The sequence below is a fragment of the Phragmites australis genome, chromosome 1 (assembly GCF_958298935.1).
Source record: "Phragmites australis chromosome 1, lpPhrAust1.1, whole genome shotgun sequence".
Classification (NCBI taxonomy): domain Eukaryota; kingdom Viridiplantae; phylum Streptophyta; class Magnoliopsida; order Poales; family Poaceae; genus Phragmites; species Phragmites australis.
In genome coordinates, this window is record NC_084921.1 from 19,297,994 (window position 1) to 19,325,617 (window position 27,624).

The 27,624-nt window shown below is 49.7% G+C and overlaps 1 protein-coding gene across 1 annotated transcript; it reads left to right on the forward strand.

Moving 5' to 3' along the window:
* Window positions 1-6,965: 6,965 nt before the first annotated feature.
* On the forward strand, window positions 6,966-19,729 carry LOC133912221 (uncharacterized). The gene is made up of 2 exons (XM_062354843.1): window positions 6,966-18,228; window positions 18,315-19,729. The coding sequence occupies exon 1, from the start codon at window positions 11,822-11,824 to the stop codon at window positions 12,803-12,805; it is 984 nt and encodes a 327-aa protein (XP_062210827.1). The 5' UTR covers window positions 6,966-11,821; the 3' UTR covers window positions 12,806-18,228; window positions 18,315-19,729.
* Window positions 19,730-27,624: the final 7,895 nt, after the last annotated feature.

Below are 27,624 nucleotides of genomic sequence, written 5' to 3' on the forward strand. Positions count from 1 at the left end.
GAACTGCCTAGTTTTTATAGTTGATGAAATTTTGTATGGGGTTAAGTGGACAAACTGTATAATTGGGGTAGTAAATGAGAATTTTCACTACATTTCATTATATATCTAAAGAATGGCGTTAACCTTATTATCCAAATATTATTAAAAATTGCATCATGGGTGACCCTAACAATTTATCCAAATAGTTTTTTTAGTTCCTATTGTACTCTCATGCCTAATTTTTTTTTTTGATGAAACAGAATTTACTAAAGAGCATCGTAACTATTGAAATTATGGCACAATTGACCTGGCTTAATGGCCGAGGGAATTCTTCATGTTGAAGACCCTAGTGACAAGTATCACCATGAAGATTTTTTTTAAACAAATCAAGGGGAACAGTCCCTTCCGATTTCTATTATCAGAAACCACAAGTTGGTACAGAAATGAAAAGAAATAAACAACCGAACTTTTAAACACTCTCACAACACAAGCTGCTACCCCAAACCGGGGAGCAATCACAACCACCCCTAGCCTAAGAGCAAAGTATCAGCGATCACCCAGGTTTACAACCTGAGATAATGAAAAACATAACCCTGTTTGCATACAGTTTCGCATATATATTTCCAGTCAGACTTCATTTGCAGCAAGAAAGCTCCGAAGATAAGACTTGCTCTTTTTTTCTTCTTTTCTCAGTCCTGAATCCGCATCGCCACCGGTCTCCATCCTTTGCTGGCAGCAAAAACCTCACCCGCGACTTGTCCGAGCAAACTTGCCTCCCACCCCAGAAGCTCTTTGTTTTGTGCTTTTATTGCAATATTGACCATGTTTATAGCCAATGACACAAGTAAAACAATATATCTGTTGGGTCAGTTGGCAAATTATTCTTGAAACATGCTACATTCCTTGTCTTCCATATGGACCAGAAATCCGCAACAACCCCAACCATTAGGAAGGGAACGAGAACGGAGAGGGGAATCAGAAAGGGAAACGAAATGAAGGGAATATAGTTGAGGATGGTCTTAGCAATTTGATTTCACCTTTGAATTTCTTTATCCAGCTACTACAAAGTTAATTAAGAGAAAGAAATCGGTTGGTGTTCAAAACCAAAAGCCACTTTGACCACATTCCAAATGAATCTGGCTAAACGACACTGAAAGCATAAATGATCAATGCTTTCTTTATCCCCACAGAACTGACGCTTATCATTTCCTTTCTTCCAACCTCTTCTAATCAAATTATCTTTGGTCAGAATGCTCTTTTTGAGCACCAACCATGACGATAGGTAGTATAAAACTACCGTATACGATTGTTTTGTACATATACAGATCCTCAAAGGTTTCTTATATTCTCGGGGCATATGTTCGTGTCAGGAAAAGGAATATTTAGATGTATGGAAACTATCCGCAGGTACCGAAGTATCCCGTAAATAAAAAAGTCTATCTCTAAGGATAACAGAATCCTACTTGAAAAAGAGTCTGGAGACTACAAGGCAACCCCCATATATATACGGAGCCAAGGGACCCTACGAAGGATTAGCCAGAAACCATAAACCGAAATAAAAGAGCAAGCCAAACAGAAGCCACAAGCGCTCCAAGAGCCCCAAGCCTTTGTAATCACGATCTACATCAACATATCGCCGAGACTACGCATGAGGAGCCCTCGACTAGGTTTAGCTCCCATCTAGACTAGCCAAGACCCCCCTTGTATTCTGTCTCGAAGATTAATACAAGAACACAAGATGTATGGCTGTTATCCTTCGGGAGGCCTGAACCTATGTAAATCTCTATTTTTCGGTGCACGATTTGGCAGGAGGGAGTATCCCACACTCTAATGTTGTATTCATAAGATCAGCGGTTTACTAATCGTCAACAGCTAGTGCCATCCATGGGGATCATGACCAAAGATGCCAAATCTTCTCCACACAACATGTCGCCAACTCCACCCATGTCTACACCAAGAATAGGTTTATCGGACGAGGGGTTCTACGATAACTTTGCCCTCTCGCGCCGACAAGAATCCGATGATCAATCGGGTGGATCTAGGATACGATCTTCCTGGTGACAAGTCCATCGAGGAGGTAAATCATTTTATGGATCAGTGTGCCTGAGACTATGGCATTGAGCTTGAATCGGTCAATGACCAAAACGATTGTGCAAGCGACGTTCATCGCAAGTCAGGATCTTCCCCCGTAGCTTATGGTAACATGGATTGTCAAAGAACCTATCCGGAGGCATCCTCTTATGACAAGTCCATGGTGGATGTGGACTCCTCCTCTAGCAGAGCATACCCCCGAGAGGTCTTCGCCATTGGGGACGGAAGCTTCACTCTATCTAATCTAGGTGATAATCCGACAAATTCATGAGATATCGTTGATCCGGCTGGGGGAAACAATAATCTACCCCCACTGACAACAATGTCTCATGACCAGATCCAGAACCCTACCGGGAATGCGGATCCTACCACTCTGCTCCATTAGCAAGGTGTCTGGTGTTTCAGATCTGGGGTAGCTCGAAGGCTCCTAAGTCTACAAGATGCTCTTCGACAACCACCCACTACATATCTGTCTACCCCCGAGGGCAAGAAGTGGCTCAACCTGATGGACGATCTCGTTGAGCAAGCATAGGCGCAGCTAAGACCTCTCATCAAGCAGCGGCCGCTAACAGTTCTACCCAGGGGAAGTCTCACGCCGGTCCTTCTCATGATGAATCAGATCCTAAAAGACTTAATCCTCGAAATCAAATAGGCCGGGAGGAAAATCGAGCTCATCACCGCCGCAGGACCTCACTGATCAGAAACCATCCTGTTACCAACCTACCCCTACTGGCAGACCACCCGTAATTACCCGAATCAATCAGGGTGCCATCAATGGGTACCAGACCTTCTCTTCAGATCTTCAGAGGGTTGACTGGCCGGCTCAATTCTGACCTGGGTCAATTGAGAAGTACAACAGGACCACCAATCCCGTTGGGATCCTCAAAATCTCCACTATAGCTATCCAAGCGGTTGGGTTATGGTCAATTACCTTCCCACAGCTCTTGAACGGTCGACAAGGACCTAGCTAAACAACCTACCACTAGGAATGATATACTCATGGGAGCAGCTTTGTGACCTTTTTTGGCTAACTTCCAAGGCACGTACGTTCGTCCCAGCAAGAAGAATGACCTTTTTTGTGTTGCCTAGATGGAGAAAGAAATCTTGCATGAGTTCGTCCGATGCTTCAACAACACCCAGAACACCATCCAAAAGAACCGATGCTGACGTTATCTAGGAATTTATCCAAGAGATTAGGATCCATCGATGTGCTAAAGATGTCACCATGGAAGAGCCTACTACGATCCAGGAACTAATGGAAATAGTTAACAAGACTACCAACGCTGAGGAGGCTCTCCTGTTCATCAAAGAAAGGGATCAAGGCATCCAACACCCTCAACCTAGACTAGATGATGACTCATCGAGGGGCAAGTGCAAGAAGAAAACCTTGAAGCGAGGCAAAGGTAAGAAAACTAAAACTGATAAAGTTTTGGCAGATCTTCCTGATGCGCGTCCCAACAAGCGTCCCGGTTCATCCCGAGGCAAGAGCAATCAACTGGGCACTAGCGAATGCTCTGGCAAGCCCTGGTGCGACTTCCACCAAACCGACGGCCACAGCCTGCAGCTATGCCGCATCTTCCAGTAGCTGGTCAAGGCTGAGGTCAACAAGGTTAAGTGGAAGGAGACTCAAGTCGTGACCCAGAGTAGGGACTCCAGCTCCAGCAAGGACTCGGACCAGCTATCTTACTAGGAAGGGGACATAACCATTGACCACATGTTCGATGGCTAGGCATTCTATGAATCTAAAAGACAGTAAAAGACGGTGGCCCGAGAAGTACTGGCAGCTGTCCCCAAGAATCGCCAGGCCGTCAAGTGCTCAAACATCGAAATCTCCTTCGACCAAGATGATTACCCGGAGAACTTTGTATGACCAGGCTGCTCCCTAATAGTGGTCAAGCCCATGATCAACAATTCCAAGGTTACCGGAGTTTTAATTGACAGAGGAAGTTCCCTCAACATCCTCTCCATGGGTGCACTCGATGTGATGTAGATCTCTCGATCTGCCATCAAGCCGTTACTCAGGCCTTCAATGGCATAGTACTCCGATCTTTAAATACGCCTATCGGCCAGATAACACTTCCCATCACCTTTGGAAAGCCTGACAACTTCTGAACGGAGAAAATTCTATTCAACATGGTCGATTTTGAGACAGCATACAGTATCATCTTAGGGCGACCAACCTTTGCCAAATTTATAGCTATCGCGCACTACACCTACTAGTGTGTGAATATTCTAGGGTCCGAGGGAGTCATCACCGTCCGGGGCTACACCAAAACAGGTCTACGCTGCGACAAGCGGAGTCTTGATATGGCGGCACAGCACCAATCCGACAAGGAGACTAGGAACTCGAGGCCCAAAGTGACCGTGAAGTCTCATGGAAACATCAAGATTATTCCTCTGGACCTAGCAGAGCCATCCAAGACTGTCTGGGTCAGCTCCAACCTGAAATAGAAATTGGAACTCGAGCTAATCACCTTCCTTTGGGCAAACACCGACGTGTTTGCATGGCAACTGTCCGACATGTCTGGTATCCCTAGGGAGGTGATTGAGCACAAGCTAGTTGTCCATCCCGACGCCAAGACCATCAAACATAAGCTCTAGCGGTTCGCACCTGACCAAAAGGAAGCAATTAAGGAGGAGATCCAGAGTCTCTTGAAGGCAGGATTTATCAGTGAGGTGGAGCATCCCGAGTGGCTTGCTAACCCCATCATGGTTAAAAATTCAAATGTCAAGTAACGCATGTGTGTGGACTTCACCAACCTCAACAAAGTCTGCTTGAAGGATGACTTCCCTCTACCTCAAATAGATCATATAGTTGACTCTACTTCCGGGTGCGACTATCTAAGCCTTCTTGATGAGTACTATGGTTATCACCAGATCAGTTTGTGTCCAGAGGATGAGGAGAAAACCTCCTTGATAACCCTTTTTGTGGTATTTTGCTATGTAAAGATACCTTTCGGATTAATAAGCGTCAGCGCTACATACTAGCGTGGCATCACTACTGTAGAAACCCTCATCTGTATTGGTTCAAATCGCCATCAGTGGCGGGTTTTGAACCAACACTGATTGCTCGATACTGATAGTCACAGACTATCAGTGCCGAGTATGGAACCGGCACTGAAAATCACTATCAGTGCCGGTCGGAGCCACCAACTGGCACTGATATTCGGTCTCGATTAAATATTTTTCGAGCCAAAAAAGCTTCAAAAATATATTTCGCGACCAGAGGCTGCTCACCCAACTGCACCCAACATTCGCAAAATCACGTGATATTCTCTCTCATGCGGCAACCAGGACTCGAACTCATGACCTCACAACATTCGCGCGCATGAACCCTCTAACCATGTCAGCTATCGTCCGTTCGTGAGTATAGTATCAAAATAAATCTTGTTAACATCTTCTGACCGAACGTTTGAATGGCTATTTGGACATCTAAATGACCTCAAATGAAAAGGTTATCAACTACAAAGTTGTACATCTCGTCGATTTCTACAATATTCATATAAAGTTTGTCTCCATCTGACTTCATATTTCAAGTTTGTGTCCAATCCGTGTAGTGTTCAATCAAACAACCATAACTTTTGCATACGGAGTCCGATTTCGATGTTCGACGTCTACTTTGTTAGCTAACATGGAGGCGCATCCAAAAAAAATACAGGTCTTTAGACCTGTACACTTCTTGACCCCCCCCCCCCAAAAAAAAGGCTCAGAACACCCTCGATAGGGCCTCTGAAGTTTTTCATTGAAAAATGACCTTCTCCGATTTACATGGAAATTTTTTGAGACATAGTGTTTCATCTGAAAGTTAGTGCTGCGCAAACATTTCATCAATCCGAGTTACCAAACTCACGATAAAAATCTTTGAATGTTACAGATTTCATATTTATGGTTAAATATGTGGCCTTTTCAGTGATTCCTACTAGTTTTACACTAGATCTAGCACTTTAGTTTGTGACCCTGTGTGTGGTTCCTTCGACAGTCTTTATTGGTTTATTTGTGCATCTATATTGCTTCATATAAAAAAGTGTTCAACTATAAAGTTTTAGATCTTGTTGAGAGCTATAATTTTCATATAAAGTTTTGAATTTATGAATTTTTTTAATGTGAGTTATCATCAACCACTGCTGCAACTTTGTTATAACTATTTGGGCATGTAAATGACCTCAAATTAAAAGGATTTCAATTACAAAGTTGTAGATCTCATCGAGAGCTATAATTTTCATATAAAGTTCTTCCCCATCCGACTTTGTGTGAAAAAATTATGAATTTTTTAAGATGAGATGTGACAGTAGCAATCATCAGTGGTAGTTCGTGGCTAGAACCGGCACTGATACTGATTATCAGTGCCGGTTCGTGGCAAGAACCGGTACAAATGTATTAGTGTAGACTCCTGACTACAACTAGCACTGTTACAGTCACTATCAGTGCTGGTTCATTGCTAGAACCAGCACTGATTTTAGCCAAGAACCGAAACTGATAGTGACTATCAGTGCCGATTTTTAGCTCCTCAATCATTATTCGCGTGCGGAAGTTTAAGAACCGGCACTGATGGAATGTTACATATGTGGTGTTCTGTAGTAGTACATGCAAAAAACTCTTTATGACCAAGTTGGCTGAAACGTCAAAGCCTACATCGATGACCTTGTCGTCAAATCCAACCTACAAGAAACCTTCAATAATCTATGCAAGCACTGGGTTATTCTGAATCTAGAGAACTGCACATAAAACCCTATCCAGGGATCCGAGTTATCACTTGAAGAAGTAACATGTCATAATCTTTCTCTTTGTTGGGCTATGTTTTTGAACTGTCTTAGACTCATTTCACATACTGATAGGGCCTTCACGATGGCTAGTATAAAACTACCATATACGATTGTCCTATACCTATACAGATCCCCTAAGGTTTCTTGTATTCTCAAGGCATACTGTCGGTGAATCAGGAACCAGGGGTCCCCGAATCCCGAGGCCAAGCCAGCAATCCGCCACGTGGCGCCATCCCGCGGGGTCACCTCCGCAAGGTAAAAAAGACTAAGTCCCGGAAGAGAGCGCTCGGGGCCACAGTTAGTGGTCCCCGAGTACCCGGGTTCCCCGACGATCTGCGAAGACTAAGTGACGGGAAGAAAGTGCTCGAGGAGGTAAACGGCGACCCCCGAGCGCCCAAGTCCCCCGACGACCAGGAGAACCAAGTATCGGGAGGGGTGTGCCCAGGCCTGCAAGTAGTAGCCCCCCGGGCACCCGAGTACCCCGAGGGCCCACTGAAGGAAGTTCCTGGAGAGAGTGCTCGGGGCTGCGAGCCGCGGCCCCCGAGCACTCGGTTCCCCGAGGATCCGTACAAACATGCCCGGGAGAGAGTGCTCGGGGAGGTGAATAGTAGCCCCCGAGCACTCGGTTCCCCGACGACCAAGGAAGGGCATTCTCGGGAGAGAGTGCTCGGGGAGGTGAACAGTGACCCTCGAGCACTCGGTCCCCCGACGACCCAGGAAGCCCCTCCGTCAGTGGCCCCCACAGGGGTCCAGCGATGAGGTGACAACAGGTGAAAGGCCCGAGGCCGCATTTAAGAGCGCGCATGGCCTGTCACCTCCAACTGCTCCTGCCACGCTCGGTGTCAGTTCCTGCCATATTCTGGCAGAAGGGTGTGGGGACATTAAATGCACGAGTCCCATCCCGTGCCATCCGGCGCGCCTCGGGATAACGTCACAAGGGCCAAGGCGTTCCGTCTGCCGCGCTGCTGTGGCAGGAGAACAAGACAGGGCGGGCACGCCGGGCCATTTTGTGGCTGCCCGGTGGTTCCTCTCCACGGCGCCCGTTGCCAGTGCCATTATGGCGACTGATGACCGGGCGCGGGGCGCGTTTTCAACCCCGTCACTTCGCACAGAGGCTATGATGACGCCCTTTCTATTTATGGTGCCTTGGAACTTGTGCCCTCCCATTCGGGGCACGCTACTGCCGGCGGGTATTTAAAGCAGCCGGCAGCACGGACAAAAACAAGTCTAAGAAGAAAAAGTCGGAGAAGTAAAAAATCTCTGAACAAGCGAAGTATGTTGAAGCGCTCGAGCTGAAAAAGCCCAACAAGCTCTGCACGGTTGAAGAAGTTAAGGAAGTAGAGAAGATCGAGAAGTCCAAGAGCACCCAAAGCCAACAGATACACATATACTGAAGAACTAGGAGCCCCAGGCTCTAGGATAGACAAACATTCTTGTAACTAGCACATTCCTGAGAGACATTTTCAGGACATTTATAGCATCCATACAGGAGTAGGGTGTTACGCCTCTGTACGGCCCGAACCTGTCCAAACCCCCAGTGCATTTACTTCATTCCGCACTAGATCATTCCACCCCGCCAGCCATCGCATTCATATCCATTTATTTCTCCGGCAAACTTATTCAGAATCATCCCCCCGGCCTAATCTCTAAAAAGGGGTCCCTCAGGATCCCTGCGATAGGAGTTAACCCTCCGACAGCTGGCGTGTCAGGTAGGGGGAAGCATCCCTGAATTTGTTTGTTTGTTTTCTCCTGCAGAAAAAATGGCTGGTGGTCATTGTCTCCGGCGCTCTGGCTCCAGCTCCAGTGAGGAAATGGAGCCCCTCGCTCAGGAGGCCCCAGTCGCTGCTGCGTCCCAGCAGCAGCCACGATCTGCACGCACGGCGTTCCTCTCTCAGGAGGACCATGGCGCTGGGCCTAGCAGGGCCGCCGCCGCCGTCGCTGGTGCACCATCCAACCCCCAGCAGGTGGCAGAAACTCCTGCCGCCAGGTCCGCGTGTGGACAGCACCGGGCGTCGCTGCAGCGTAGGCTCGCCTTTGGCGAGGCCAGTCCCGGGAGCGCGCTGCTTGCGGCGCAAGCTCTCCTCAGGCACCCGCCAGTCCAGGCTGCAGGGGAAACCCCGGAAGGCCGTTGGCTCCAGGAAGTAGCCGCCTTAGTCAGCAGGGCCCACCACCAGGTGCTGGCCGAAAGTTCCCGCGCTACCACACACCGCGGCGTAGCTAAGACCGGCCCATCATCAGGTGGCGGTCGCACTGGCCGGGGGGCCTCCAAGCAGAGCGCTGCCCCCCTGGCCACTACCGAAGCCCAGGACCTCTGCTTGCACCTCAACGAAAGGAGGGGCATCGAAGATGCGCGCGTCACCCTCGAGCGCTAGCGGGAGACCCGGCATGAGGCTGAAGCCGAGGACCAGGTCTCCTCTTTTCCGGCCCATGATCGTCAGGGCTCCCCGCCTCGCCGGCGTTCACCGCCCAAGAGCGCTGCCCGCACCGCAGGGTACGGCACCGGTTGCCGAGCCTTCACCAGTGAGCTCCGCCGGGTCAAATGGCCCACCAAGTTCCGCCCTGAACTGCCGGAGAAGTATGACGGGTCCATCGATCCTGTCGAGTTCCTCCAGATATACACCACCGCTGTCCAAGCAGCTGGTGGCAGTGAGAAGGTGATGGCCAACTACTTTCATGTCGCCTTGAGGGGCTCTGCCCGCTCTTGGCTTATGAACTTACCCCCAGGATCTATCAGCTCCTGGGATGATCTTTGCCACCAGTTTGTGGCTAACTTTCAGGGCACATTTACGCGCCTTGGCCTGGAGGCGACCTCCACGCCGTCAAGCAGCAGGAGGGGGAGACACTGCCATGCTTTAATCAGCGCTTCAGCCAGGTCCGCAACACCATCCCGCGGATAACCCCCCACGCTATCATTGTCGTGTTTCGGCAGGGCATCCGCGACGAGCGGATGCTCAAGAAGCTAGGCACGCACGAGGTCGAAACCACCATGGAGCTTTTTGCGCTGGCCGACAAGTGCGCCAAGGCGGCGGAAGCTCGGGCATGGCATGTTCCACGCCTTGAGCACCCCGCCGCCGATCAGCCAGGTCCTTCCCGCTCCGACAGGCGGGAAAAGAAAAAGAGAAGGAGGCGTGAGGCTGTCCCCGTCGAGCCAGGCCAGGGTCCTGCCCATGGGCCGGCCCAAGAACCCGACCACAGGCAAGCGCACCGGGCGGCCGCCGACAGATGGCCTGCGACCGCGAGGGCTCCCGCCCGAGCCCCTCCTAAGGCTCCGGCTCCCGCAAGGGCTTCCGCTCCTGCAAGGGCCCCCGCTCCCGCGGGGCCCGAGCCGGGGAAGTGGTGCTCGATCCACCAGACCAGGTGGCATGACCTCATGGAGTGCCGCACGGTCAAGGGCCTCATCGAGCAGCGCCAGAGGGACCGCGAGGAGCCCCGCAGGGGCGGCGACGAAGGAGCCGTCCCCAACAACGCAGAGCTCAGCTTCCAGGAACCAGAGCACACCTTCGCCTTCATCGATGGAGGCGCGTACACGCCCTCCTCCCACCCCAGTGTCAAGAGGCCGCAAGGCCCCTGAAGTGGTCGGATGCCCCAATCACTTCAGCATGGCCGACCACCCCGCCAGTACTGCAGGCGTGGGGCGACTACCCCTGGTAGTGTCCCCCACCATCTGCAATGTGAAGGTCAGCAGAGTGCTGATCGACAGAGGCTTTCGAGAAGCTACAGGTGCCCTCCAGGTGCCTAAAGCTGTCGCTCCCCTTTTACGAGGTGACACCTGGGCACTCCCTGCCCCTCGGGCAGGTCGAGCTTCCCGTGACATTCGGGAGCCGGGACAATTTCCGGACGAAGAATGTCATCTTCGACGTCGTGGAGCTCCCCCTCCCCTACAACGCCATCCTCAAGCGCCCGGCGCTCGCTCGGTTCATGGTGGCCACGCACTACGCGTACCTCACAGTTAAGATGCTGGGCCCAGCGGGCCCCATCTCCGTATCCGCCGAGACCAGCAGTGCCATCTCCTGCACCGAGCAGTTATACTCGACCTTGGTCTCAGCTCGGGCCGAGGTTGAAGGTCGTCCAGGGGGCCTGGGACCCTCTTCATCCAAACCCCAACTCGCTGCCGACGCCTCCGTTTCTACTAAGGAGGTCGTGGTGGGCGAAGACGCTTCCAGGTCATCCGAATCAGCGGTGACCTGGGCCGCGAATAGGAAAGCGCGCTCGTTGCCTTCCTCCGGGCTAACGTCAATGTGTTTGCATGGCAGCCGTCCGATATGCCCGGGATCCCTAGGGAGGTGATCGAGCACCACTTGGCTGTGCGCCCGAACGCACGCCCGGTGAAGCAGAAAGTCCGGAGGCAGGCGCCCGAGCGCCAGGAGTTCATCCGGGAGCGAGTCAGTAAGCTCCTTGATGCCGGATTCATTCGAGAAGTCCTCCATCCCGAGTGGCTGGTGAACCCAGTCATCGTCCCGAAGGCCAACGGCAAGCTCCGCATGTGCATGGACTACACCGATCTAAACAAGGCTTGCCCAAAAGATCCTTTTCCTTTACCCCACATAGATCAGATTGTAGATGCAACCGCGGGATGTGATCTTTTGTGTTTTCTAGATGCAAACTCTTGTTATCACCAGATTCGCATGGCCATAGAGGATGAAGAAAAAACTTCTTTTACCACTCCGGTGGGGACTTATTGCTATGTATCGATGCCTTTTGGTTTGCGCAACGCTGGGTCTTCTTTCCAGCGCGCTATCCACATCACCCTTGACTCGCAGGCTGGCCGCAACGTCGAGGCCTACATCGACGATCTCGTGGTCAAATCCCGAGACCGCGCCACCCTACTCGAAGATCTTGCTGAGACTTTCAACAGTCTCCGCACTACCCACCTGAAGCTCAACCACGAGAAGTGCGTCTTCGGGGTGCCTGCGGGCAAGCTCCTCGGTTTCTTGGTCTCCAGCCGAGGGATCGAGGCTAACCCAGAGAAGATCTAGGCCATCGAGCAGATGCAACCCCCGGCTCAACTCAAGGAGGTGCAGCGTCTCGCCGGCTGCATGACGGCCCTCAGGTGCTTCATCTCCAAACTTGGGGAGCGAGGACTCCCCCTCTTCAAGCTTTTGAAGAAGACCGGTCGTTTCGACTGGACGCCGGAGGCTGAGCAGGCCTTCCACAATCTGAAGAAGTACCTCACCTCACCGCCCGTACTGGTGGCCCCCTCTGAGGGTGAGCCACTACTGCTCTATGTGTTGGCCACTCCTCAGGTCATGAGCATGGTACTGGTGGTGGAGCGCGATGAGTGCTTGGGGCAAGATGCTGGGTCCCAGCTCCCAGCCGCCCCCAAGCACTCCCATGTACTCTCGGCTCCTCCCGTCCACTTGGCTCCCCCTGAGCAGGGGGTCGAGCCCGAGCACTTGGCTCCTCCCGACCAGGGAGTCGAGCCCGAGCACCCAGCCAGTCTCGACCACATCGCCGAGCTCGGGGGCTGTGACAGGCCCTCGGGTGAAGCCGCAGTCCGGGCCCACCTCGTACAGCGACTGGTGTACTTCGTCAGTGTTGTCCTCCGGGATGCCAAGACAAGATACCCCCAAGCACAGAAGCTGCTCTACGCCGTGCTAGTTGCTTCCCGGAAGCTGCGCCACTACTTCCAGGTGCACAAGGTCTCGGTGGTTACCACGTACCCACTGGGGCCCATCCTCTGGAACCGAGAAGGCACCGGGCACATCGTCAAGTGGGCGGTGGAGCTGGCGGAGTTCGACCTGCACTTTGTCAGCCGCCAGGCGATCAAAAGCCAGGCGCTCTCCGACTTCGTGGCAGAGTGGACGCCCGTCCCCGATGTCGATCAAGAAGAAATTTCCACATATCCCGGGCACGATGCGCCCGGGTACTGGATTATGCACTTCGACGGTTCCCTCACGCTGAAAGGCACGGGGGCCGGAGTGGTTCTCACCTCCCCGACGGGTGAAGAACTCCAGTACTTCGTGCAACTGTAGTTCCGAGCAACCAACAACATGGCGGAATATGAGGACCTCATCGCTGGCCTCCGAGCCGCAGTGGGCCTCGGGATTCATCGCCTCCTGGTGAAGGGAGACTCCCAGCTGGTGGTCAACCAGGTATCGAAAGAATACCAGTGCACGGATCCTCAAATAGCGGCGTACGTGGCGGTAGTAAGGAAGCTAGAGAGGCACTTCGACGGCCGGGAGCGGCGATACATCTCTCGCCGTGACAACGCTCTGGCCGATGACCTTTCTCGCCTGGCCTCCTCTCGTGCGCGCGTCCCTACCGGAGTCTTTGAAGAAAGACTCACACAGCCTTCCGTCCTGCCTACCGAACAAGACGAAGGGGAAACCTCGAGCTCAATTCAGGGGACCCCGGCGGAGCCCTCAGTGGGAAGCCCCGACAGTGTGCCACCGCCCGGTGAGTGCACTGCGCTTGCTGGCTATTCTCAGGATGCCTCGTGGATGGACGAGATCCAAGGGTACTTGAAAGAAAAGTTCCTCCCCGAGGATGATGCCTCTGCTGAAAGAGTTGCTCGGCAGTCCAAACACTATACCATAGTAGATGGGGATCTCTACCGGCGTGGCGCAGGCGGCGTCCTCCTGAAATGCATCACCAGGGCAGAAGGCGGCGAGCTCTCGCTGAGGTCCACAAGGGCGAGTGCGGTGGCCATGCATCATTCCGCACATTGGTCGGGAAGGCTTTCAGGCAAGGTTTCTACTGGCCTACAGCCCTCCAGGATGCTTCCGAGCTGGTTCGGCGCTGGAGGGCGTGCCAGTTCCACGCAAAGCAGATTCACCAGCCAGCTCAGGCTCTTCAAACCATCCCCCTGTCATGGATTTTTGCGGTCAGGGGGCTGGACATTCTGGGTCCATTCCCCCGAGCAATCGGGGGCTATGAGTACCTCTATGTCGCCATCGACAAGTTCACCAAGTGGCCGAAGGCGGTTCTAGTCATCAAGGTGACCAAGAACACGACGCTCCAGTTTATCCGCGGTATCACCAGTTGCTTCGGTGTTCCGAACCGGATCATCACCGACAATGGCACTCAGTTCACAAGTGCCCTGTTCGGGGACTACTGCGAGGACCTCGGCATTAAGCTCTGCTTCGCCTCTGTCGCTCATCCTCGGAGCAATGGGTAGGTCGAGCGCGCCAACGCGGAGATACTGAAGGGGCTCAAAACCCAGACCTACAACGTTCTCACAAAGCACGGGAAAGGGTGGATCGACGAGCTGTCTGCCGTGCTATGAGCCAATCGGACCACGCCAAGTCGCGCTACCGGGGAGACTCCTTTCTTCCTTATGTACGGCGCTGAGGCGGTCCTCCCCTCCGAGCTCACTCTAGGCTCCCCTAGGGTGCAAGCCTACTCTGAAGGCGAACAGGAACAGCGAAGGCGCGACGACGTCGACTACTTGGAAGAACGCCGGCGGCGTGCCGCCGTCCGAGCAGCCCGCTACCAGCAAAGCCTGCAGCGTTATCATCAGCGTCACATCCGGGCCCGGTCTCTCGAGGTGGGGGATCTAGTTCTCTGACACGTCCAATCGTGTGAAGGAAGGAATAAACTGTCCCCTATGTGGGAAGGCCCCTTTACCGTGATCGGTGTCCCGCGAGAAGGCTCCTTTCGGCTGGCTGCAGAGGATGGACAACCGCTCCCCAACGCGTGGAACATCGAGCATCTGCGCAAATTCTTCCCATAGATGGCATGTATGTGTGCTCAGGTCAACCAGGCTGGGGGCTCCCCCCCCCCCCTCCCGCGCCCAAGTTGACCGGGGGCTACCACTAACCGGGTAAATCACCCAGTCTTGTAAAAATTGTCAATACAATATATATGTCATCAATGTGCAGTTCTTATGTCAAATTTTATTTTTCTGGAAACCATATGTTTAATCTGTCAGGTGAGATGCTCGATTGTGCGAGAAAAAATTTGCTCTCTCATTTTCCCCGTTGATAAAAGAATCCCGATCGGTATGCGCGCGGGCAGTTGCTGCTGACTTATGTCTGTCGTGGTAGGCTGTGGTGTTCGGTGTCGTGGCAGTCCCCCAGGCATCACCGAGTCCCTGGGGTTCTCAGGTAATCCTATCGCTTGAGCAAAGAGTAGTCCGGAGCCTAGTTCCCAGGAGGGACCTGTCGGTGCTCGGTCTGGTCTGTCATACCCGGGCGCCACCGAACCATAGGACCTCTGGGTTATGCCTCTGCATGTATAGTCCACCGGTCTGGGTATTTGAGAGGTCCCGGGTTGAAAACAAGAGCAGCCTATAATGAGTACCGCACTAACAGAGCGCACCAAGCAAAGAATCTTTCTTTTTTTCTCGAATCACAGATCAACAATCAAAAGCAAAAGCAGCTCGACCGCGAGGGCCTGCCCAGGTCACTGCTCGGGCCTAGGGGTCCTCAGGTGGTCCTACTGCTCAGGCGTGAGTGGTCGGGATCGCCTGGTCCCGGGCTCCCCATCACGCTCCCCAGTGCTCGGGTGTTCCAGCTGAAGGAACCAAGTTCCCGGGCACCCCGAGCTCGGGGCGCGTACCTCTCCTAGATCAGTCGGCCGAAAAGCTGACAGCTGTCCGGTGAGTGGTTAAATTCATACGAATCTATAGTCTTTAAATATATTGTTCCCGAGTTATCCTCGGGGCCCTCATATTCTAATCTATTCGGCGAGATGGTCTCCTCGCGCACAAAACCCTGCCACGTGTCCGCTTTTCCCGGAACGAAAGAACGGACAGTAGAAAGGTGTACCGTACGAACGGCGATGTCTGACCGAAGTCCTTCATGGTGGTCGTGGTGTTCGGTCCGCTTAAAAGGCCCCGAGCACTACCGAGCCTCTAGGGTTCTCGGGTAATCTCACCGCTCGAGCAAAGAGCGGTCGGGAGCCTAGACCCTGGGGCGGGCTGTCGATGCTCAGTCCGGTCCGTCCTAGCCCGGGCACCACCAAATCGTGGGGACTCTTGGTCGCATTTCCGCCCGCACGTGTCTCCAGTCTACCTGTTTGAGTGGTCACAAAATGGGAAAGTGTTCACTGGTCCTGGTGTGCTCCGTGCTGGATCGACCTATCTCCCGAGCAAGGAAGTTCGTGCCTTTGTCTTTTGACTTAGCCACTGCGGACTCACGAGGGCTCGGAGGCTGAACGCGCAAAGAAGGCCTCACTTCTCGGGCGACGAGTGGTCGGGGCAACTTCGTTCTCGAGGAGGGAAAGGTCGGGCTCAGTCTGACTGAGTACTCCTCGGGACATCAAGTGAAAAGAACAGAGACTTCATCAAGCAGTTGAAAGAACACTGGAGTTGCGACCCCAAAGAAAGGCTTCCGTTATATTCACAAGAAAGGACAGCTATTCTGAGGGATCACTCCCATATTTACATCAAGTCAAAGAAAAAGAAAATTACAAAACCCTAATCTAAGTCAGAGCCGTCGAGCTCGGAAGATAGCGGGGCCTCCTCGCCGCTGCTCCCCGGGTCCGGAGTCGGCGGCGCCTCCCACGTGAAGCAAGCTGCCACCTCGGCGGCGACGCTCCAGACTGCTTCCTGGGCGGCCTCCTCCTCAGCCTCGACCACCCCTTCCCGAGCTGGTTCCAGTGAGAAGTTCAGATCCCAGCTCCGGTAGCAGGCCAGGACGTGCTCGGCCACCGCTTGGGCCAAGCCACGCCCTTCCCAGGCGGCTAGCTCCTGCGTGGCCTGGGGAAGCGCCTCGAGTCGCTGGCTGATTTTCTTGAAGCTAAGGGCGATGTGGCCGATACCCGTCCCCTTCGCTCCCACGTGGACTCGCCCGAGCCCGGCCACCCTCACGGACCTCCGTGCTTGCCGAAGGATGTCTTCCATCATCAGCTTCACATTGGTCTGTTCGGCCTTGGCGGTCTCGAGCTCGTCCTTCATGTTCTGTAGCCGCTCCTCGAGGCTTAGCCCCTCGGCCGTGCTGGTCGAGGCGGCGCCGGGCACCGGGGCTTCGGCCTGCTTCACCTGCTCGGCAAGGGCAGAGAGGGCCTGCTCACAGGCAGTCAGCTCTGACTCCCACATGGCGACCCGCTCCTCTCGAGCAGCTAAGGCCACCAACGCCTCGGCAGCCTCCGTCTCCCGGCGGATCAGCAGCTCCTCCCGGGCGTCCAGATCCGTCGCCGTGATGCCGATGTTGGTCTCACGGATCGCGACGTCCTCCTCCCGATGCTGGAGCTCCTCCTCCCGACGCTGGAGTTCGGTGCGGCTCTGCTCAACCTCGCCTTTCTAGCGGGCCAAGTCCGCCTGGGAGGCCTCCACCATCCTCTCCCTGGCGAGTACCTCGGCGGCTCGCTGCCGCGATGTCTCGGCCAGGCGGGCGGCTTCTTCTTGCTCCTGCACGGCCTCCGTGCGTATGCCCTCCAGGGCCTCCCACTCCGCCTCTATCGCTCGCCGCTCATTCTCGTTGATGGCGTGCGCCGCGGCGACGCGGCCCTCAAAAAGGCATCTGCCCTCAGCCAGCCGCTCCCTCTCCTCAAGAAGGGCGGTGCGGTCCACCTCAAGCTGCATCTTCTCCCCCGCCTCGGCCGCCTCCAACCGTTTGATCACCTCCCGGGCGCTTCCTAGCACGTCTGGGAGGGGTTCTGCAGGCCGGCTGGGCGACGGCCGAGCGCTGGGTCCCCTGCGAGCCCCCTCTGAGGGGCTCGGGGTCCCTGAATACTGTCACGCAGGCACCGCCATCAACGAGGCCATCCGCCCCGCACTCGATATTCTCGGGGCGGGCTCCGCCGGCACCGGTTGCTCGAGCGCGGACTCTGCCATCGGCTCGGGGCAGGGCGGCGCCTGTGGCTCTGCTTCGACCGACGCGCTCTACAGCTCCAGCTCCTTCGGCACGCTCAGCGGCTACGGCTCCATCAGCGCGCTCGGCTCAGGCACGCTCGGCTCGGGGGCTGGAGCCGGCCTCGGCACCTCCGACCATCCTTGGTCTCCAGCGGCGTCCGTAGGCGGCTTGAAAAGGAAAATAAGGTCAGTCTCCGAACTCACTTCGGGCAAGGCATGCTAAGGGAAAAGGGGAGAACCTTACGCAGTTTTGGGTCTTCGGTATTGCCATCTTGATTCCGGGATCCTGTATTCCGGGCCCGACGGTTTGGCCCGGAATCCCCCCTCCTCCTCTTCTGCGAGGGGCTCTGCGGGGCCGCAGCGTGGTCTCCAGGCTCCAAACCAAGCCCAAGCAGATCAAGGTCTGGTTCCAGAACCGCAGATGCCGCCTCCGTCGCCAGCCCCGCGTCGGACGATTGGCCGCCCTGGCCTCCCTCCTTTGCGCCAGGTGACGGCGACGATGAGGACGTCGGCGAGAACACCGTCACTAAGCACATGAACAATCTCAAGATGAATATTGTTAGTACCAGTACCTACGGCTACTGCGGGGAGGTGATGAATGACGGCGAAGTTCTCCCTGCGCTTGAATCTGAGGGTGGTGATTGCTGACACTCAAATGAGGTAACAGTTCTAACGATGCTCGTTTCCGTTCATTTAATCGAGTCTTTAAAGACATAAGTTAATCGCAATCTTTTGATGACATCCAGTGGGAACTAGTTACTATCAGATGGTGGTCAGTGCAAGTTCTTGCAGCGAATCAACTAAAATGTCATGAGAATCTATGAATGAATGCATAGATATCTCCACGACATTCCAAGCGTCAGAAGGAAGTTTCAACTTTGAAAGAAGTTGTTACCCTTGCGTCAAAATAATTTTACTGTTCACAACTGGGGTGAATGGTAGGGATCCCAATATGGTACAAATTGTTGAGTGTTACTGCATCGAGTCTGGATAGCTATTTTGAATTGTAAAGGCTATTGTTAGAGTGCTTTCATCTCTAATGTTATTTTCAACTGTTTCCTCTCTTGAACTCAAATAACGGTATGAACCTTTGGATTAATCAACCTGAATTTGGTCCCGTTTGTCCTAATCTTTTTAGAGCATTGACTTTCTCATATTTATTTGGCCATTGTTCAATTCTGTTATTCCATCAAACTTCAATAAGCTCATTAAGGCCTGATTTCGCCCCTCAACCACATGTTCCAACTGTTAGCTTTGATGGGGCCATAGGGGATACCTGCAGGCACAACCTTGTAACTTGGGATCTTTTTTTAGTCTCTACTCCTGAGGTATAGATATAGTATCTGAACACTTGTAACCTGGGATCTGGAACTGTTGGTAGGCTTTCTTTTATTTTTCTTTGAAACCTTCGGCCTCCTTGAATTGCAAGAAGAGCTCCCTTAGTTCCCATTTGTCATGTGCATGCAAAGGAACTCCAATTTAATAGGAGGATCTAGTTCAAAGTAGTCGCGCCTGTGTTCTGGGTTCAAAATTGTCATGCTCGACCCTGGAGAAGGGTACATGACGAAGCTATATACCCTAGAGTTGATGTTCATTGCTTGTGAACTAGTATCATATAGCACACATTAGCACTGAACACCTACATAATCTCAAGTATTTCCTAGTTGAAATCTATACATCAGTCCCCATGATGTCCAACAAGGTTGTAACAAATGCAATCAAGGACTCTATTGCCATGCATCCCAACAATTCTACTGCGAATTACAGGTTTTGTGCTGGTTATCTTGGCAAGCTAGGCAGTGAAGGCGGATAGCGTTCACTGAAGTCTATTGTGTTGAGGTAAAATCTTATCCGGAAGGCTTACCTCATTATTCTGTTCGACTTGTTTAACCCTTTGTGGCTAAGCCGGCAAACAGATGTGTAATCATGGTATTGTTATGGATCCACGCTTTGGGATTATTGTTTACCAAAGGAACAGGAAGCAGATTGGGAAAGATCAGTAGTAGTTTCCTACTAGAGTTCGGACTCTAAAGTTCATCTATAGTATTAGTCTTCCTTTTATTGCTAGTCATTCTATAGAAATAAGTTTCCTTGTTTGGACTGTCCAAAAACAGGAATTCCTTAGCATCTATATATATATAGAGGGAGTATAGTTTGTAATAGGGGAGAATTTTTAATCAAATCAAAGATCAGAGCATGCTAAGCAGGGCGATCTAGTTATCTCAATATTTGGTATCAGATTTGTCGCTCCTGCCTTGGGTTCGCTCACCGCCGCCACCACTGCCTCCTGCACAATACCGCCGCCACTGCCTAACCCTGTCAATTCCGCTAATCTGCACCACCGCCGCCGCTATTCTACACCACTGCTGCCACAACAGCTCTGCATCATCCGCAGCAGCTGCTTTGCTCTACCACAGCCATCGTTGCTCCCCATCTGTTGAAAGTCAGGTCCTTCAATGGGTGAAGATAATTACACTTTGCCTGAATTGGGCAAGATAATGGAATTGCTGTTGGAGAAGGTTAACACCATGGAAGCTCGCTAGGATGAATGGGAGGAGAATCTTGGCAATTAGGGAGTGACTAATTCATCCACCTGTGGGTACATCAAGGGCAAAGCTTTGAACTCAGACGAAGATTGTACTGTTCCTCACTTCCACAAGCTGACCTTTTCGAAGGCCCCTGCCATGGCTTAATACGTGGCGGACCTAGAACAAAAATAGCCGAGTGTCCCACTTGTTGGGATAGAGGTCCGGGTGTCCCACTTGTTAGGTTAGGTGGTGTCATATGGGTTTAGTACATATGATGGATCATTGAAAAACGAAAAATTACCCGGTGTCCTGTGCACCCCCAACTCATAACGTAGGTCCACCCCTAGCTTAACCGGTGTGAGCAATTCTTTCACGGACATCACACAATTGAGGATGATAAGGTTTGGTTAGCCTCATACCACATGATGGGAAGATGCTTAGCAGTGGTACATGCAGTTTGAAAGGGATCAATCACTACTACAAAAACTATTTTTTGGGACACACAGAGGTCATTTCCACAGGCGGCTCAAATGACAAACCACCTAAACAGACCCATGTGGTTTCTGGCCGCATGTGGAAACAAATTTGCACAGGCAGCTGCTTATGACAGCCGCTTGTGCAAATGGCATTATTACCATAGGCGGTTCTTTATGTGAACAGTCTGTGTAAATGGTCATTTTTCAGATACGGTGTAAATAGTCATTTTCAGAAGTGGTTCCTTATGTGAACCGCCTCAGGAAATGGATGATACCGCAGCCGCTGCCTACCCTGTCAATTCCGCTAATCTGCACCGCCGCTAATCTATGTAAATGGTCATTTTCAGATACGGTGTAGATGGTCATTTTCAGAGGTGGTTCCTTATGTGAACCACCTCTGGTAATAGATTGCAAAAATTCATAATTTTTTCATATGAAATAAAATGAGGACAAACTTTATATGAAATTTTTGATGAGATCCACAACTTTGTAGTTGAAAACTTTTTCATTTGAAGTAATTTAGATGTCCAAATAATCATTTGAAGTTTTTGATATGAGAGATCAAAAGGATTGCATATGCTTTTAGTACCACTAGTATTTCTGTGGTGGGATGGTAAGGAGGTTCGAACGAGATGAGAGATCCCGGGTTCGAGTGCCAAGAACCGCACGCGCACATATTTCGCGTGAAAAATCATGTGACTTGTGACTTGTGACGACGCGATCGCAGGGGTTGCCTGGTAGGGCAAAAAAATCACTTTTTTCGAACCAAAAAATATCGATTCGGGGACCGATTATCAAATGCGGTCCGCTTAAGGAACTATCTATGGAAATGAGAATCACTATAGACGGTTCCTTAAGTGAACTGCCTATAGTAATCGGTTTCTACAGGCAGTCTCTTTTGCCTCTGTGAAAATCTTCCATTTCCACAAGCCTTCGACCAAAGGCGGGTGGCTAAACACCTGTGTAAATGGGTTGCTACCCGTCTCTAAAAATAGTTTTTGTAGTAGTGAATGCATTGTTAATTGGGTAGTTTTTGTGCATTATATCAACATGCAGTTTGCTCCTCCTATCCACAATAATTCTTTGGGTGAATTGGCTTCTCTTCACATAACAGGATCAGTGGAGGAAGATCAAAAGAACTTTCTTGCTCTTCTCGTTCGAGTCACTCCATCTCTTTTTCCCAAACAACAGATTAGCCTATTCACTCTGGGACTTGGCAAACCTCTTAGCATAGATGTTGAACTTCATAACCCATCTAATCTTGAAGTGGCCACGAGCCTTGCTCGTGCTTATGAGAAACATCTTGAGGAGGACGTCAGTGGTAGTATTCCACCAGCTGTTGGAAAATCTGTTCTTAGCAGATTGGCAAACCTCGTTTTAGTGTTGTTCAGACCAATGATGCGACCTCAGGGTTATCAACTCTGGTCGCCTCACCTCCAGCCAAACCAAGTAACAAATTACGTCGTCTTACGGCTGAAGAGATGGATGATACGCATGCTAAAGGATTATGCTTCAATTGCCTAGAATTTTTTTCAAAGGAGCCTGTGGGGCAATGTTCTATGGAAGGAATCTATTTATTGGAACTTTACGAGCCTTAGGAAGATGTTGCCAACGATGATGGGGTAGTGAAAATATCGTTACATGCTCTCACAGGGATTTGTGCCATCAACACAATGCGTCTTCCAGACCAATGATGCGACCTCAGGGTTATCAACTCATGAACAAGGGCTTTTTAAATGAAGGAATCGAACTGGAGATAGACTCCGCCGCCATGAAACCCTAATTGACTTGGCCGTAATCTACCTTGACCCTAGGCTATACATATCAGACCCCTAGCCCCTCCAAGGATGACACCGCCCTCCTCCTCAACAAAAGAGATACAAAAATCTTGTCGCCGAGAGCTCTTCCGCGTCATCGATGCTACACCGAAGGCCCTCTCCATTGCCATAGCTCTGTGAGGCCTCGCGACATCCAGCTAGTTGACAATCGAGTACGCGAGAACCCTCTCTTTATTTTATGCCGCTCAATGGAGCAAGTGGCCATTGGAGCGCCAGGTCGAGCTAGCTCCGATGAGTCACCACTACGGGAGCCATCGACGTCATCTCGGTGTCGCCAGAGTAAAGGTAGGTGATCTCCTAATCATCCGATGCAACTTGTACGACTCAGATTAGAAGATGACATACCGGTTCGATCGGAAATATCCTCACTGCCTGATCAAAAATCAAGGGTCCATATTTAAATAACCTTTAATCCAGTTAGCCAAACCATGTCATTGCGACCTCGTCTCCATGTAGGCACCATGTCAACTCTGCTAACTCATGTGTCGCCTACTCACCCTGCCACGTAAGCCACTGATGCTTACATGGCAGTCTAGTCACCAAAGCCAATCAGCTACCACCTCAAAGCCATCTCAGCAGCCACATCATCGCCACATCAGCCCTAGAGCCACATGTCAACCCACTCAGCTTCCCTTTTTGGTTTTCTTTTATTTTCTGTTGTTGATGTTGTATATCCATATGTATCGATACAAGTCCAAAAAACTGAGCAATCTCAGCTACGTGTTGATCTAGGAATCAATCGCAATACATAGTGACTTCATAGATGATAATGAAAATAATATCCATCTTTCGAGGGTCAAAGAAATTATCTTATAAAAGTGAACTTCGAGGGTCAAAGAAATAAATAAAACTGTAGCGGATCTAAACGTAGTTTTTATTCCTCTTGACGACTCCATAGGCAAATTGACAGAGAACCACTTTCGAACACTCCATATTCTATGTACTCTAGAAAGTCCTCTCCAACTGAGTGTGTTTGGATATAGGAAGTGTGAGCATATGTCGTACTTCGCAAGTTGTGAGGAAAATATGCATATGAAGGCTTAAACAACAATATGGCTAACATGACTCTTTTGCATGAAAACAACATTTACTTTAAAACAGCTAAAAGCGAGTAATAAATTAAGTGAACAATAAAAAAAGTAACCTCAACATTTTCCACATCTTGACTTAACTGTCCATCTGATACCTCAACCTTTGCTCCCACGACCAAAATTGACCAGAACCAACATCTCCAACTACGGATCCCACACAACAGTTGACCAAAACCAACCAAACCATTAAGTTCAAATCACATGAGGATTCCTTGCCACTTTTGATCATGTGCATGGCAGATTAATCAGTTTTACACTTTGCAGAGGTCATACACTTTACCCACAAGTCATGGTTATATATTTTGCCCATGTTGATCAAACATTTACACACTTTTGATAACAACTGATGGAACATCATATAACAATCCCAGCAGTATCTCAATATGGGTATATCCAATACTATGTTCTCTAACATGTATCCATATTATTGATTTGATATCTCTATATCTATGATCTGTGAAACACGATCATCGATCAATACATGTGCTAGTCTGTGAATCATTATTATCCTTCATAATGATATAAGACTAGGGATCATTTAGAATAACATCATAATAAAACAAAAGAGTTTCACAAACTAGTCACATACTTACTAATCAATGTAATTGATAATTATCCAATAAACCGAATAACATATTATTCAAAAATACATGAACATTGATGCAATATAATCATCTCTATGATTGCCTCTAGGCATATCACTAATAACTATTTTATTGATTGTGGAGTAATGATGATCAACCATTTGATCAAGTGGGAGAATGTTAAATTGATCTTGACATGATCACGTCTTAACTAACCTAACCAAGACTTAATAACCTACGCGCCTTGATCGAAGGCAGAAACCAAAATCAGTTTTGGTCTCGAGTCGCTAGTGCCAAATAAAAGGGGCGAGGAGGCCACCCACGATCTGACTTGATAATTCATGAGGTGAGACTCACCAAACATTCAAAAAACCTAAGAACACCGATCCTAAGTGGCACTATTGTGACCCGAAGGCCATCATCAACGCTAACATGTCGTCAGCAACTTCACCGGCTACCTCTCCAACGATCACCGACAATCCCAACGAGCAGCTACGTCAACGTACTGATCCTTGTCACTATTCCTCCCCAAGCGACCGAGGTTCTCGCTGATGGCGTCCCCAAATCAATGTACCTAATTCTGCAATAATATTGCGCATTCATGTAATTAGGATATGCAATTAATGTTAATTTGTTCATCTAAGCTTACACTACTTTATTTGGGGATTGATACAGGGGGCAGGGTCTTACATGTGGACACCATCGAACGCCAGCACGGGCCAATAATATTACATTGTACTGCAAATTTCAATATACTGAATCATTTGTTTGAAAATCATGATAAAATTCACGAGGAATCTTTCGTCCTGCTGATAAAGACAGAATATGTCGCTTGCAAGATGTGGAAAAATTCTTTCCTTACGGAAAAAACTGATAAAAGATATTTGTTCCCATCAGCTAACAACCTATGTGCTCCATTATTGACCAAGTGCCACGAGGAATCTTTCGCCGTTCTGATGAAAGACAGAAGATGCCACCTGCAAGTGGTACACAAATTCTTTTTTCCTTTATAGAAAAAACCGATAAAACTCTTTTGCTCCTGTCAGCTGACAACCTACATGCTCCATTATTGAGCAAGTGCCACGAGAATTTTTTTCTCTGTTCACTACAACAAAATGGTCATTCGTGCCGCCTCATCAATGCCGGTTAGGCACAAACCGGCACTGATGAAGCATCAGTTCCAGCTCATACTTCAGTGTCGATTCGTTTTACGGCCAGCACTAATAATTATACGTCTATTAAAGGCTCGCGCCTTCTTCTCCCGCCAGCAGAAAGCTCTCCCGCTATTTGTTGGAGCTCTATTTGCGCTTGGGGTCAGTCGGACGAGGGGTTGCGGCTCATGTCGCTGTGGACCCCTCCCTTAGGCGGAAGGCTGACAAGGAGCTCAGCCGCACCCTCTCCATCCTTCTTCTTTGACCGGCCGGGCACCTCACGAGCTCTCCTTGGCCTCCACGCCGACTGCAGCCACCTCCGGCTACTCTTTGACCAGGCTGAAGGTATGGTGACATCCCCCTCCTTCTTAAGTAGCTCATGCTCTCCTCACTTCTCTTTATTCCTCGCTGGTTCACTTAGATTGTAATAAAATGAGTAGAACTAATTTTGTTGTGTTTGTAAAAGAGTGAAACTAAATTTGTTAAGATTATAAAATACGTAGAAAAATAGTTAGAGCTCGGAAAAGGGTGAAACTAATTTTGTTGTGTTCACATTGATGTAATATACATGTTAAAAATACAAGCACACTTGAAAAGTGTACTGAAATTCCTTTATTCCATTAATTGTGCTATAAATTATTAATTCCATAACTAATTAAGGAGAAATTAAAAAATGATGACACCAACTTTGTTAAGCTTCTTTTATCATCCTCTGTATAGAAAAACATCATCAAGTCATGAAACAGTTTATTAACATAATTTCTTGGTTAATGTTTTACTAACCATTTACGTTTCATTAATTTAAAAACACATAAAATGAAAAAACATTGTTCTTAAGACTACTCTAGATAGATTAAAACCTAGCTCCAATTTTCTAGTAGTGATTTAAGAAAAAGAATATTTAAATCACCTCTAAATAGATTAAAACCTAGCTCAAATTTTCTAGTAGTGAATTAGTAAAAAAAAAGATTAACATATTGAATATGAATATTATGCTGTAGGGATGGCAAATCCACCCGCTAGTCGCAAGCGGACGCGGTAGTATTTAGAAGGTGTGTCCTCCGACCGAGACCAAGTGCCGAAAGGTGATGGGTCATCTGACATGGAGCAATCAAGATGCGAGGTAATTCAATAAATTAGATTTGCATTTTGAAATATTGCATGGTTATCATTTCTTTGGTTTTTTATTGATTGGTAAAACTAATGATAATCATAAATTTGTAGATGGACCAGACATGGATGTACAACTCTGACCGTCACGGCCAAGAGTTCTTTCATAGCGTGGATGCTTTTTTGAGGGCTGCCGGGGCGTACAGAAAGTCAAAAAAGAAGAGTGATGATCACTATATATGTTGTCCCTGCAGTGATTGCAAAAATGAGAAGCAGTTCTCAGACATAGAGCAGATCCGTGCACACTTGCTCCGCAGGGGTTTCAAGCCTGGCTATATCCGCTGGACCGCGGACGGTGAACATGAGGAGGTTGTGCATGAAGAGCAACCCACAGTCGAGGAAGATAGAGGCAACGATATGACGGTAGACAAAGACATCGATATATCGGCATTCAAAAATACTTTTGTCAGCAACGATGATGATGACCTACACGAAATGTTGCGTAATGCGGAGGGAGACTTCACCAGTGATAGGCAACACGAAACTTCACACTGGGAAGCATGTATATAAGATGGTAAAGAATCTTAGAGTTGTCCTTGGAAAGGGGAAATGCAGTACAAAATTCCCAGCTGGAAAACTCGCTCCTATGTTTAAGAAGAGATCAATTTTTTGGAACCTACCTTATTGGAAGCACTTGATGGTCCGACACGCAATCGACGTCATGCATGTGGAGAAGAATGTGTTTGGCAGCTTGATTGGTACCTTACTGGACATACCTAGCAAAACAAAAGATACACTCAATGCACGGTTGGACCTGAAAGATATGAAGCTAAGAAAAATTCTGCATCCTAAAATCATAGGCAACGGGGCAAACGAACTTCCCACGGCTTGCTACACCCTGAGCAAGGAAGAGAAGATGAGCCTGTGCAGTTGCTTACATGGAATCAAAGTTCTGACCGGTTACTCCTCCAACGTAAAGAGATTAGTGAACATGAAAACTTTGAAGTTAGTTGGCATGAAGTCACATGATTGTCACATGATGATGATACAGTTGCTTGCTGTTGCAATTAGAGGTATTCAAAAGGTCCGAGACCCAATCATAAAGTTGTGTTTGTTTTTCAATGCAATTTCACATAAGGTCATCGATCCGACCAAACTAACAAAGCTGCAGGAAGACGTGGTCCATACTATATGCCAGCTTGAGAGTATTTTCCCTCCATCGTTTTTTGATGTAATGCCCCATCTCATTGTTCACATTGTGCATGAGATAAAGTACTT